The following is a 15627-nucleotide window of genomic DNA, read 5'->3' on the forward strand; positions in this document are numbered from 1 at the left end:
TTTAATAGTCAATTCCCAGAGTTCTTTCAATTCCAGGGAGAGGTGGAATGGGATTTTACACATCTTTTTTTTTCTTTCAAGAATATGAAGAATTTTGTGATAAAAGAAAAGAAAATAGAAAAGCGATGCAATTTTTTATGGGTAGTATTTTTAACATACTTCACATACTTGCTAAACATGCTATTATACCCAAAACAATGAATGAAAGCATGACATCTTACTATCAACAAAAAATAATATTTAGATATATTTTGGGGGGATTCAATGATGGAAATGGCCAGAGTAGCAACATTGGAGTTCGATTTTGAGAATTAAAATGACTATGCACCCAAACATGTGCTATTTAAAAATAAATGTGGGAAGCAGATATATCTTCCCACAATATAATTATATTCTATGTTTATTTATCACATCTTAACAGAAATATTTTGGGGGAGATTAAATGGAAACAAATTGATAGCAGATATAAAATAAGAAGATTATATACTAGAATCTATATATTTGTTGAGATATTTTCAAATATATATTTATATTTTGAATGGACAATCTTCCAGCAACCTGAGTTTGAATTATCGTCTGATACCTAGCCATCTTTCATGTATTGGGCAATGCTTTTTTCATGGAAGTTTATATATTGGGCAACATTTTCTTACTCACTACACATGTCTCCAAAACATGAGTTAAATATTATGGAGTAAGTCTGAAAAAAAAAGTTATTTTCTTTTTCTAGCAATTCAGACCATTCTATCAATCAAGTGGACATATAACTATTTAATGCAAAATAAAAATCTAAAGAATAAAATTCCAAGCTTTATAATTTTTATTCTTATTCCTCTATTCTTTAGAGTTTAAGAAATATATTCTTAATAAATTTACACACCTCTATAGCATTTCTGCTTGACACAAAATACATATTTTATGGATAATACAGTACACTGTATATACATATATGAAATGTTATGCAACTGTGAAATATATAGGTGACCCTGTTGTCAAGGGAATCCAGAAAAATTATTTTTCAATTGCACATACCAATTTATGCCAAAATATATTAAAGGGAATTAAGTAACACATGACTTAATGTTTGTGTAGACAAGTAAATAAAATAAAATCATAGAAGTGATGCTGTAAGAAATATTGGGACTTAAAGAAGTTTGGAGGTTTTGCAATGATGTTGAAATGTATAGAACCCATAGTATTTTACTAAGAAGATTATCTGGATTTTATTTTTTTTTGAGAGACAACAAAAACTGTTCTATGATGTTGGCTTCTATTTAACTCATAAAACTTCTATTGAAAGCCTAGGACTCTGTTCTACATGTTGGGACCACCAAGATGAGTGAGATTTGAAGCCTGTCCTCTGGGAATTCTGTGTTATAAATTTCATTATGACAGTTTGTAGTTACTCAATAAATTTTTCTTGCATTTTCACCAAAATAGACTTACTGCATTTTTATTGCACAGATTATCATGTTATGAAATATTGTAAGTCTTTTGAAAAATTTCTGAGCCACTTTGACAGTCTCCTGTTGGAACACAAACTTATTCATTAGATTAACTCAACAAACACCTAAAATTTTATTTAAAAAGTGAATGCTCATGTCTACAGTCCTGAGCTAGGGATTAGAGGACACCAAAAGGCATAAAATACAGCCCATTTTTTCAAGGAACTCTCTATCAAATTAGGTACAAGCAAGATATTTATCTGAGAGTATCATCTTCTGGGCTCCAAGTCCAAGCTAGTAACTTTCATTTAATTATTTCATAAGCAGTTTTTATTCACTCATAAAGCCACAAATTTAGTTGTATTTTTGAGTAGCATCTGGAAACAGTAATACGTACAACAATAACTATTATTATAATTTATAAGTAAAATTCAGGTAATGGAGCATAATATAATTAGAAAGAATATCAACTCTGGAGTCAGACAGACCTGAGTTTGATATAGGTCTGTATCATTTATTAGCTGTGACCATGACCTAGTTTCTTAAACTTTCTGAGACTTAGTTTTGTAATTGCAGCAGGTAGATAAATTCTTTCAGTGTGGCTTGGAGGATTTAATATAAAACAGAGCTCTTTGAACATGCCTGGCAGAGCATAGGTATGGAAAACTACTAGGTATTCATCAGTGTTAGAATAATAAGACTTGGGCAATGGTTTACTGTTTTTAAAATGAATTGACCTTCATTATCCTATTTAAACCTCACACCAAATTTATCAATTCACTCATTCAGATAAAGAAGCCAGGAAGCCCAGTGACCAATGGAAATTTGACACATCAGGATTTAAATCCATGTTTTCTAGGTCTAGGACCTGCCCTTTCCCTAAATGATTAGGAATTGTGAGAATTTGATTTAGCTTTGTTCACACCAAAACCTACCTGCCTGGTTTTGGACTAGATATATAACTTCCTCATCTATGCATAGGGTGTTGTACTAATCCATGTTCACAGTTCTTTCTAGTTCTGTGTATACATACATTGAGAGGCAGCATAGTGTAGTTGTTAAAAGCATGGGTGTTGGGCATAAACTCTTGGGTTCAAATCTTGACTCTGCCATTTGTTGGCTCTGTAACTTTGGGAGAGTTACCAAATCACTTTAACTCTCATTTTATTCATCACTATGGGTTAATAAATAGTACAACTTCAGGGCATTTTGATAAGGAATAAATGAATTAAACTATGCAAAGTACTTAGAATGAAATCTGCTATAGAGTAAGCATTATGTAAGTATTTGCTCTAATTATCACCCTAAAATTGTAACAGCAAGTTCAATGACTTCAAGTGCACTATTTTAATGCTTCAAGTCATACAGTAGATTTGTTTAAACAATTATGTGGAAGCTTCCACAACCTAGCTGAGCTCATGGGCCCAATTTTATTGCCGCCCTTGTGTGACAGACGCAACATGCTAGCTCTGTTCCAAAGAACAGTTACTGGTAGACATGGTGCCACATATACCTGGAAGCAGTGGTTACTTGTCCAGTAATATGTACATATGTGTATGTATGTATCAATATATAGTCCACACCGAGCTTTCTTCTGGTAACCAAACTGACCTCATGAATCCATTTTTCTAAATTTTTGAAGTTGATTAGAATCCTTGTCAGTCTGACTACAGGGACCAATAGTTCTAATGTAGACATTTGCCGAAGCATCAAAAACTATAGCAAAAACTTCTTAGCAGAAGAAATATTTAAGCATTTACATTCTAAGCATATGGTGTGCACTTAAAATCATTTTGATGAGATGAATTATTTAAAATATTCTACTACATTCTGTTTATAAATAAACCTGTTTAAAAATTATTTCAAGAATAAAAAACATTCATTAAAATCTTTAAAACATATCACATTAATATTAGACCTCACTGAAAAGTAATTCCAATAATTGAATTTAAAAATATGGGCACAAATAAGACAATGGAGCCAACATAAAGTTACAGGTAAATATTTGGAAAATTGCTTAAAAGTGTAAAAGATTTAATTTTCATATCATGAACTTTCAGAACATATTGAAAAATATTCATGCCCAAATTGTTGTTAAATATCGCGATGTTTACTAATTTAAGTACAAAGTTTGTTTATAGTTTCCATTCTTTTATTTTTGTTTTGTAAGAATTATTTCTTAATTTATCTTCAGAGTTTTTGGACTGGGCATAGTAGCTCACATCTGTAATCCCAGCACTTTGGGAGGCTGAGGCGGGAGGATTGCTTGAACCCATGAGTTTGAGACCACACTGGGCAATATAGAGAGACCTCATCTCTACCAAAATTTTTTTAAAAAAATTAGCTGGGCATGGTGGTATATGCTTGTAGTCCCAACTACTGGGGAGACTGAGGTGGGAGGATCACTTGAGCCCAGGAGGTTGAGGCTGCTGTGAGCTGTGATTGCATCATCGTATTCTTAGCCTGGGTGAGGGTGAGACCTTGTCTAAAACAAGACAAAACAAAAAAGAATTTTAGAAGAGATATAGAAACAGCTGACATTGTTCTAAGAAACTACTAGCACAGTGCAAAAGAAATATGCTTTCATTCCATTTTTTCTTCTGTATTCACTCTTTCTTTTTTGCTAGGTGGCATGCATGCAGTGGTTTCATGGAGACCATACAATGCTTGAGATGATTGAGAAAAAGCGTTGCTTGTGCAAGGAAATAAAGGCTAGACAGAAAACGGAAAAGGGCCTTTGCAAACAGGATAGCATGCCTATCTTGCCCAGCTGGAAGAAGAATGCAGGTGCCAAGAAGTACAGCCCTCCACCGTATTCTAAACAGCAAACGGTATTCTGGGATACTGCCATATGAGTGTGTGCAGGATGGTGTGAGCTCCACATTTCTTAATATGAAGAGGGAGGTCGACTCGGTCATATGATAATGAACTGTTACATATCTTTTCTGTGGGAGTGGAATGCCACGGGAAGCTGTGCCTATTCATGGCAAGTTCAAGATAAAATGCATATGTCCTTGCAATGAAGGCACACTTATTTATCCCGGATTATTTTGAATCCAGAAGATATTAAAATGTAAATATTTTACTAGTTTATGGGTGACATCTGAAATAATACACATTATACGTATATAAATTACAGAAATATCAAGAGTTTACTATATGATATAATTTCAGTATTAACTGGTTTGTTATCTCTTTTATATGTAATCCCTTGATGCCTTTTATTATTAATTTTTGCATTTAAAATGTTTTTTTTTCCCTTGCCCACATTTGGTTTCTGTACAAGAGCTCACAACTATAAATCATGTTCAATCACATAATATATGATCTGGTGCTAGTAACGTAGAAGTTGAATATCATATTTGTTAAGAGCATCTGTGCTTTTTAAGTTTCAAGGGTTTGACAGGAAATGAATGCAAACGTGATGCTTAATTTGGACGTCCAAGTTACATTGACAACAATATTTTTGCTACATTGGCTTTATAAGAATTTCTCTTTAGTATCCTCTGGCAATGGTTAGGCTAACCATTAGTCTGATTTAGTAGTAACTAAGCAATGGTTAGTCAGACTCCAGAGAAAGTTACTAGGATATATTGGACATCCCAGCAGAAAACATTTCCTTCAGAAATGACTTTAGGGACATGTGTCCTTGCATCATTGATCTGATTGGAGGAGACCAGGGTTCACTGTGACAATGGAAGGAACAAGGAATTAATAGCTCAAGAGCATGACTGCTTTCAAGAAAGTGGGACCAGTGGCATTGTAGCCACCATAATCACTATATTTAAGTAACTTCTCATGTGTATGCTTGTTTCCCCAAGAAAATGAGAAATAAACATTCAACTAGACCAGTTTACATATTTTAATACACTAAATGCCAATCTTTCTAAAAGTTTAGATCCATTAATAAACTATGTATTTCTTGTTAATTTTTTCAAACTGGTTATCACCACATTTCTGGGTCATAATCTTCTGTATGTGATCATCACACCCATTCTTACTGATTATGACACCATGACCAAAGAATTATGATCATGTTTCATTTTATTTTGTTTCAAGAAAGAGACAGGAAATGCAGGGGATGAGGGATGGGGTGGATTCAATTTTATGTGGTGGTGAAATTTAAGTTAAAAAAATCATATATATCTTTTAAGAAGAACTTGTTAGTTGAATATAAATATTGCCACGAATGAATAAAAAAGAAACTATCGCATATATTTTGTATATTTAAATTACTATTTATGCCTCCTAAAATTGATAGTATGTGGTTCTTTGTTAACAATCAATTTAGTATTATATTTCTGAGAGAAAAGATGTGTTTTTGAAGTTATTGTTATAGCAGTTTTTCTTGTAAGGGTATTGACAGCAATAGTTCAGTGCTGCTCAATAAAACCAAATATAACAGGAGTTAGAGAATTTTTGTAATCTATATTGCTACAAACCTAGTAATGCTTTATCAGTAATAGTTTCTTTCAAAAGCCTTTTCAATGTTATAACATGATTTTCTAATGTTTTATAATTAATGTGTATTTTGATGTCCAATTCAAATTCTGAAAAAATAAGGAAAAAGGTAAGTGGGAGCAGTGTATGGTTGGTGTGTCTGTGAGCGTGCGTGCGTGTGTATGTGTGTGTGTGTGAGTGTGTGTGTACATGAACGAATACTCAGTGGGAGAACTGTATACATAAAATGCTTACTGAAGTTGCAGGTTCTGCTTGTATAATTGAGGTGGTAGAAAACCGGGATCACAAATGCAGGAAATTATGAAGGGATCTTAAGTAGCTTAAATAAAACCCGCCAGCATGTTTCACCAGCTATAGATTATGTTTCAAACCAAATAATCTATGAAGCACAAATCTAAGGGTGATGAAAATGTGTTTAGATAAAATCAGAATGGAAATAAAATGTGTTTATGACCCAAGTTGTTATCCTGATTTAAGTTATTATGACCACATATACTCAAGCCTATCAGTCAGACACAAGATACTAATTCTCAGCATGTCTATGATACGTATATATTCAGGCTTAGTATGGTGATGATTAACCCTCCCTTAAAATTTATATTTAGGGAACATCTTTCTGTGGGGAGATGCAAGTGTGTTTTTCAGATGCGTATCTTTCCCATATCACTCTGATTTAGGCAGAAAGTTTATTTAATGTTGGCCATTTGTCAAGAAGGAAACAAAAATACTAAAATGATCTGTGTTGGATTAAACCATTCCCGTTTGTTCTATCAAACTTATGCTAGGGCCAGGTTTCATGCACTCCTTTTTCAAATGCATTATTTTCTGAGGCGGTAACTTCTTTGAAAATTTGACCTTAGGCAACCATTTTCATTTATTTCCGCAAATCTCTACTTAAGTGGAAAGTGACTGAAAGATCTGGAAAAGTGGCTTCACTGAGATTTGACTCAAGAACTGTTATTCTGTGCCTATACGATTGTCCATTGTGGCAATAATCATTCCATGATCAATTTCCTTTTTGTGTAGTGTTTCTCTAAATGGAGAAAAGGAGATCATTAGTATGTAGAGAAAAATAAGCTGACTCTCTGAAAGTAATCAACTGGGACACTTCAATATATTAATTTGGTCAGAATATAGCCTACAGATAGCCAGAACACTATGCCATGATAAAGCTCATATTTCTAGCAGTGCCAAAGAACAAATCATATCATGGCCTGGTTATCAGGTTGAAAGAGCTCATACTTATGAAAAATGGTCCTTTCACAGCAAATTTCATAGAAACAGAATTTTATTGGATGTCACAAGATGCTTTTATATGTGAAACACTCCTTAGCAGAGAAGATATAAATTTCTTTAGAATTGATGAAAAGAAAATATAAAAATCTGCATTTATTTCAATCGCAGAAGCCAGCATCCTCTGAGGTATAAGAGTAGTCTATTACATAAACACCGCCCACATCTCTCCCATGTTTATGCTACTGAAGCAAGCTTGGCGCCAAATGTGATGGATTTGTGTAAATGAAAGTTAATACTCACCCATGTAAAATAATTAGAAAAGTAAAACAAAACGTCCGGAGATTTAAATTTGTAGTTTTAAAGTATTATATATTCAAATACATGCCAATTGTGTGGAGACAACTAGATACAACTTTACTTTCCAAACTAGTGACAAAATTTTCTTTGAATGCTTCTAGAGAATAAAAGAATGTTTTTATTACTACATTTTGTTGGTAGGTCTTGCCTATACATGGAATTTAGTTTGATTCTTTTGAGCAAATCTAGTGACTACGTCAATAAAACTAAAGCCATTGGGTTATTATTTTAACTAATTAAATAAGACATCAACACAATGCACGTACAAATGCAATTTTAATATCACTTCCATGTTAAGACAAGTCAGCTTCCTAAAGTAGAAAAGAGCTTGTAAAATAACTACACTCACATGTGAAATTAAGAAACAATTCCTACGATTTAAGCAGTAAGTTATCCGAGATGAGAGGGAATTCACACTTGCAAAGAAATAGAAGTAGAATAGATAGCAATTCACAATTCATTGTGTCCCAAACTTAAGTGGAAATAAAAGAAAAATGGTACCTATAGCATTTAACATTATGTCACTACATCTTCCATGTATACAAAATAGACAGCTAATTGTAGAATGTGGACCATTTGTTACTAATCTGTTATTTAACAGTTGATTATTGAGCAAACTTATGTATCAGGCATTTAAAAATTCTAAAGCACTTGGTGTTAAACATTGAAAAAGATGTTGTCCCACCCTTCAAGGAGCTTAATTATGCAATCATCAATATTTTCAAAATAAAGCCAATTGTTTTTAAGAAGATATACAATTGTGTTTACATATGGCATTCTCTTTTTTTTCAGATCAAGTGTATAGTCAAGGTAAAATTCTAAACATACTAAACTTAATGTCTAAGTATAGAATATGTTTATGTGTAAGCCTCGATGTGTGCATATATAATATGTACTGCTGTCTATGTAAATCATTAAAAGGGTAACACATTTTGCCATGTTGGACTTGAACGTTGTGACTTGGGGTTTGGATGATTTAAAACTCTTTGATATTTGGGTCAATTACATTGCAGCAAAATGTGTGTAATATGGAAAAAATGTCTTATTATATTTCCCTTTAAATATTATGAAGTTTCAAATTTAAGGGGAATTTTTTTTAAAGAAATGCTGTTGGATTTGTCTCAACCAAATGTGAAAATTCTTTTGAAGTGTTCAATTGTTCCCAAATATAACTGGGTTTGCCCACCCTAAAAGCATCTACATTTACACATGTATACACCCACGTACAGTATACATACTGTATATAATATATATGAAAATGTTTAGTATGCACTTCTTTTGATTGGAACTCCTTAACATTTATAGTGTAGCAACTTGTGTAAAGTGCACTGTGATTATAAAAAACAAAGCACAGTAAAGTCACAGGTCTTGTTATCTTGCACTAAAAATGTGTTTACGTATTTAGCAGTTGTATGTTTACTTTCTTGCTCTTTCAGACAATTGAAACAAATAGCTATGAGAAGATGATATAAAAATAATATGTTTTTTAGTGGATAACGGCACTACATTTTTAAAGACAGGGTTTTTAAAGAAAACCATTTAACATCCATTCCAATATAACATGTTTACCATATCTAAAAATTTGAATGTCATATTGCATTTTTCATAATTCATTAGAAATGTCAGGTATGTGCCTGAAAATTTGTGCAAATAAGCATTAGATAACAGATTTCTCTACTCATGTGTTATTAGCCATTTCTATATATATAATAATATAAACACTGATGTTTTAATGTCTCTTAATTTTTGTACTTGATTTTTTTAGGTAACATGTAATTATAAATGTACTTTGATACTACTGAAGTAACCAGATGTTGTTTGAAAATAAATTGTTTTCTTTAGTGCATTGACAATATTTTACAATACTTTTTGTGATTATTTATTTGTGCTCCCGTGTAATTATAATAAAAGCAATAGTTTAAATTAGTTGACTTTGTCGTTACTGGTATTTATTTATCAAGAAACAAAATAAGAACTTTTTCAAAGAAAAATACAACATGTTTCAATTTCTGCAGTTGACCATGAGATTGCATGTATTGTAGAAGACTGATGCTGGTGAGTATTGAGGGTCTAGACTTTCTAATTTGTTCTGTGACCCCCCAGTTGCCCTTAAGCACTGCTTGGATTCTCCCTCAAGGTGATCCATTAAGTAAGAGGAACATTGACACTTCTCTTTCTTCCATATGTACCTAATTCCAGTGAAATGACTCAGAGTGTATCTAAGGTGTGCTGGTGGCATGAAAGAGAAAATTCTGGCAATCCTAGACCTGTGTATGTAGACAAGGTATTTATTCGAGGGGTGCTACTTAGCACATTCATTTATTCAGTCATACTTTTAGAGTTAACCTGGCTTAAATAAGGAGCAAGTCAGTATGTACAGTGTTGCTAGGATATCAATATCTAAAATGTCATCGAGCATGGTAAATATATGACAAGATTCTGGAGCTCAGTCAGTTTACAAAAAATGCCTGTAAAATAATGTAGAGACTTCTAATAGTTTCTAATGGCTACTTCATCAACCGCTTACATACTCTCTTTTATATCCAATCTCAACATAATTAATTATAACGTCATAATTTCTCACCAATTATTTCCATGTTCATTTCATAAAAAGAAAGAAATTTATTATCACTGTTTTGTCCCACCCTTACAGCTACTCAAATGCTCAGTGTGCTACTCTACCTTTTGTTTGAACAAAAACTAACCTATCACCACCCCACCACCATCAACAGTCCAACCTTTCATCCATCTCAGCCCATGAAAAAAAAGCTCCCCAATATTTGAAATTATTGGTTTCTTCCATTCTCCCAACCGCCATTACAACTCATTTTTTCCATCTCTGTGATCTCAGATTCTAATTAAATTATGTTGACACAATGATGTGAATGACTGATAAAACAGTGTTCATCCTGTAGTGATTTGTATTTGAGAAGATTCTTACTAACGTGCATGAGTGAATATTAGAATGTCGGGCAATGTAACAAACCAGGAGATCGGAAGAAAATAACTTTAGAGAAAATTTTGCATAATATCATCTCACCTCATGTCTTGTAGAGTGGTGGTTCTCTCAAACCTTGCTGTGAAAAAAAAAAAAAAATCACTTAGTTCTTAAAAACTCCCAATGTCCAGAAGGCTGCCTAGAGCAGTACACAGGTGCTGGCAGTTTTAAAAAAATCTAGATCAGTCCAATATGGAATCAAATTTGAGTATTAAAGCAAACTTCTCAAACTTGAATGTACTTCTCAAACTTGAATGTACATGCTTATCACCTGAGGATCTTGTTGGCATACAGATTCTGATTTAGAAGAGTTTGAGAGTTGGAATCTGAAGCAAGATCTCAGGAGATGCTGATGCTGCCTGTCCATAGATCACCCTTTGAGCAGCAACTCCTTGGCAACTCGCTTCTCTGCCTGTAGTTAGGGAGCCTTTGGTAGCCATTGCCTAGAGCACTGCCACTCAGAGCCTACTTCAGAGACCAACAGCACAGCATTATCTTGGGACTTGGTAGAATGAAAAACCTTCACCTTTATGCCAGATAGAACTTTAGGGCTGAGGCTCAGGGATCCTGTTTCAGCAAGCCATACAGGTGATTCTTATGCCCAGCAAAGTTTGAGATGCATTGTCTTAGACCAATGTGGCTTTCAGTCATGGCAACACATTACATTCTTGGGAGATTTTTATTTAATGCCAATATCTGGGCCCCTCTCTCAGAGATTATGATTTTATTAGTCTGGGGTTAGGGCTAGACAACTTTTTCTTCTTTTTCTCCTCCACCTTTTTCTCTTTTCTTCTTTCTTTCTCAGAACCCTCTAGGGGATTAGAATATGAAGTTGGTACTGAGAAAGCTATATTAGAGAATCAACTCTGTCCCATACATTGGAAATTGCATCATTTCCCCCAGAAATAACATTTCATCCACAGGGCCAAACTCAAGAATGCACCACCTCATAACCCTCCTCATCAAAATGACTTTCAGGTACTTCAGGGTAAAGAGTGGTGTGAAAAAAAAGTCCCAGCTTTTGGTTAAATCAACTCCTTGTGATTGGTACCCATCTCCCATTTTAGGAGGCCAATATTTTTCATGAGATCAGGCTTATATTAAAATTATTCTACATATTGCTTAGAAATTAGTGTCAAGGGCTCTGAATTGTTGATAATAGTATTAGGATTGTGTCATGTTTTTCCCCAGTTGGAATTAATGTACACCCCTCAAACACCCTCCCCCACTACCTTGATACACAGTATTGTGCTCGGGTTTTCATTACAATGCCATCTGTCTTATAATAGTTATTTCTTTGGGAATTTGTCTTCTCTACTTACATGGTGAGTTCCAGAAAGAGAAGCTACATTTATTTGCTATAAATCTTGTATTCTACAAAGTGCCTGGACAATTGCTCTGCACTTAAAACTATTAGAAAATGTTCATTTATTTAATTTTTGTATTTATTCAACAAATACTAACTGAAGTTCACCTGTATACCAAGCACTGTTCTGGGCATAAAAGGTCAAACTCAGTATACCAGTAAAGCTTTGATTCTAGTTGATTTATATATTCTTTTGAGGTTATATTTTCTGCTCTTCTCTCTCATTATATGAAACAAATATTGGGTGAGATCCTGCGACACTTTATACACCAGAATTGTTATATATACATGTGAGTATTATTTAGGAAGTTTTATATCTATATATTTATTTAAACCCCGCTTTTTATCCAAATAAAGCAATTGTAATTAATGTGCAAATATAGCAAGGTGACATACATTAGAAATGTGTGAGAATTTTAACGAGAATGAAACACAAGTTAGAGCATGAGATAAAACCAATCAGGAATAATTTTAGTTCACAAAATGCATACAATGATACCCTAAGTGTCACTACTTATGGGTTTATAATTCATTATAATAGTAAGACTAATAATAACAATAGTAAGACCGCTACAATTTATTTCTTACTTTATGCAAAACACTGAACTAAGTTTTTAAGACATCTTTTCAAATTCTTACCTCAACCCTATGAATATGTTCATTTTCTGGGTAAAGATGCTGAGGTTTAGAAAACTTTCCCAAACTAATACACAATAGTAATTGATTGTGGAAATTCAAACCAGGCTTATCTGAATAAAAAACCAAACCAATGTAATATAGACTCTCATTTAAATTAATTTTTATTAGTTTGCTATTCATAATATACAGATACTCAAAGACTGTTTAATCACTATTCAGTTCCATGTAGCCTGAATGGAAGTGACCCATCTAACTTAGGTATATATACTCGTCACTAAAAAAGCAATATTTGTCTCTACAATACAATGAACTTCATAGGTACTACAGATCAGTGTAGGGGACTTTATGCTTGCTAAAATCTTAGTCCTTAATAATTTCTTATCGATCTTCTAGCTGGTTTCAATGAAGAACAAATCAGTTTGCTAGGGTGAAATAGTAAGCTGGCTTTTAAATTGATTCTGCTTGTTGATTTTCCTTAGGGTAACTATTGCTGCCTTCTGGAGGTATTTGGTTTTAAAGAATGCATTAATCTAAATTTTTTTGTCTTTCTTTGTGAATATACCATATGATATCACATTTATTAAGGAAAGGGAAAAAAGAAAGAGAGAGACTTGATAGTAAGTTAAAATGTCCCATCCCACTGGGCACTTGTGCCTCAATGCTCTAGCAATATTTTCTCACAAGGGTCCTGGAAAGGTGTTACTCATAACACTTCAATATAAAAAAAATCCACACTTTTTTATTTTAATAGTTAAGAATTTTTTACATAAATATAAAGCTAACATATTAAACTACTTTATTTCATTCACTGAATAAATATTTCTTGAATACTTGTTGTAATACCAGCCATGGTGATCAGTGATCAGGCTATGGTCATGAATAAAAGATGGCAACCTCACTTATCTTTGAGCTTATATAATGGACATAATTATTTATATCAATGTTGAAGTTGGTAGCATCAACTTAACCCAACCTTCACCTTAAGGAATATAAGGTATGATGTTCAAGTGCTACTCAGATGTGGCAAAACTCATAAGTATTCAAACGGCTGCAAGGAGCCTGCTCTGAGACTAGAAGATTATACGCTGCTAGTAGAGGCATTATTTTGCCCATTCTCCTCATTCCCTTGGGGTTTGACACCTGTTTGTCAGAGGTTACACATACAGACTTACTGCTTCCTTGGTAAACATATGCTTTTCCTTTACAATAGGAAGACTATGAAGAAAATGACACAGAGGCCTGAAACCACTTTAGAGATCATTAGATAGCCATGACTGTAATTCTCTCAAAATGGTCTGCTTGCCTGAGGATCCTCTAGACTTTTTCTGAGACTAGAATTCACATGTTTGTTCTACTCTAAAATTTTCTTGACTTCTTATAGCCTTCAAACGCCAATTACATTGTCCAAGTTCCAAACCATCCCGCTGTTGTTTACTGAAACCTATCAACCCAGTATCTTACATATAAGTCCCTAGAAACCCCTGCCTCCTCCCAGACTCCAGGATCACTCTTCAAAGGTCTCAAACTCAAATGACTGTATGCAAGAGAGGCAAGTTTCTGTCATCAAATATTGCAACAGGCAATAAGCAAGGTAGAGATTGAAAAACTGGAAGATGAGGAGAGGGTAGCCTGCAATACAAACTTCAACATGAGGGTATGAAGTTTGCCAGGGAAAGACACAAGGGTAGGGATGTTTTGAAGCTAAAAAATAAGATTAAGATTATCTAGTTCTGGAAAACGTAACTCATATCAAATATTGTTGGGTGGAATCTTTGAAAGAAGTTTACATCATTTTTATTTGAATGTGTAGACTCTTTTCAAATAAATATATGGATTTTGTAAAATACACCACTGAAGAACTTCATTGGAGTGGTTTGGAAAGGAAAGTAAGACAAGTCAAGACATAAAAATGAAGAAAAATTAGTACAAGGAAATAGTAAGGCCAAAAATTGATTGGCCACCTTATTTTCTGATGACTTCTCATAGTTTTTTCTTTCTGCTTTATCAATGCATCATTCACTAGATCTAAGAAGGTGAGATGGGATACAAACAATGAATAGTCAACTATGCAAATACTTGAGGGAATATTTTAGATATCTGGGGAATTGTAAAGTTTCTGAGATAAAGTACACTTGATGTGTTGGGGAACCATACAGGTCATCACAAAGATGAGGTCAGGGAGAGAGGCAGGGGCCAGATTATGTAGGCACTGTGGAGTTTATATACAGGCACTGTGGAAAACATTTTACTTATCTATAAAAACCAAAGCCATAGGTGAAGTTTAAGAGTTTATGGATCTACTAAAGAGGATATTCATTACCCCTCCCTTAACTGATCAACACATTTATTAATAAGTGTGGGAAGAAGACCAAGAATCACCAAGCACTTGATGAAAACTAACAGTATGAATAAAAGGAATTTAAATAAAATAGGTAAGTAAAGGAAAAGATGTTTAATAAATTACAGTTAGATTGATTGCCAGAAGTGGGTTGAATGTGAAACTAATGAAGCTTAAATGTAATGGTCACACACATGTTAAAACTACTCTAAGATGAGGGGAGAGACCCTACTAATGTGTTCATGTGTGGTCATATGATTTGGTAAAATTTGTAAAAGTAGGGCTATTTTGACTATGGTCAGTTGAGAGTGATACCTTTTTCTACTCTAAATTACTTTCCATCCTACTTCTTGTTTTGGGGGCTCTGGAATGGCTATGGGAATTTTGGGGATTTGGCTAAGAAGAACTTGGATTGGATATACATTTACTTTAGCAGGGTATTTTCATGTGGCTCACATAATTCATAATTTCATATTTTATTTTTTGGTTAAAAACATCCCTCTTCCATCTATATAAGCTTCAGTCCTCATAAAATTTGGAGTTGCCTCTCATTCTCATAGATATTCATAGATATCCAAAGGGATATAATTTCCATAAACTAAAACAAACTGCAAAGGGAAAAATAAATCAGAAAAAATAAAACTCATAAAATATGGACTACTTCAGCTGCTTGCCCTTCCCTCATCCCTTCAAACAAAAGAAAACAAACAAGAGAATATGTATAGTTAAAAGAGTAGAGCCATTTTACCAACCATTTCAGGGAAATATGATTTGGATATCTAGGAAA

General features: G+C 33.6%; 1 protein-coding gene across 3 annotated transcripts in view; it reads left to right on the forward strand.

Moving 5' to 3' along the window:
• Positions 1-15627, forward strand: part of NYAP2 (neuronal tyrosine-phosphorylated phosphoinositide-3-kinase adaptor 2) — a 331171-nt gene that overhangs the window by 295269 nt on the left and 20275 nt on the right. For 2 of the 3 annotated variants that reach the window (XM_014344092.4, XM_034955291.4), the window contains exon 8: positions 4073-9345. The exons of the other annotated variant lie outside the window; for it this stretch is intronic. In XM_014344092.4, coding sequence (XP_014199578.1) covers positions 4073-4300 — 228 coding nt within the window. In that variant the 3' untranslated portion in view covers positions 4301-9345. Of the gene's footprint in view, positions 1-4072; positions 9346-15627 lie in introns of those variants that run through there. 3 annotated transcript variants of the gene reach the window in all.

The sequence above is a fragment of the Pan paniscus genome, chromosome 13 (genome assembly GCF_029289425.2).
Source record: "Pan paniscus chromosome 13, NHGRI_mPanPan1-v2.0_pri, whole genome shotgun sequence".
NCBI lineage: Eukaryota > Metazoa > Chordata > Mammalia > Primates > Hominidae > Pan > Pan paniscus.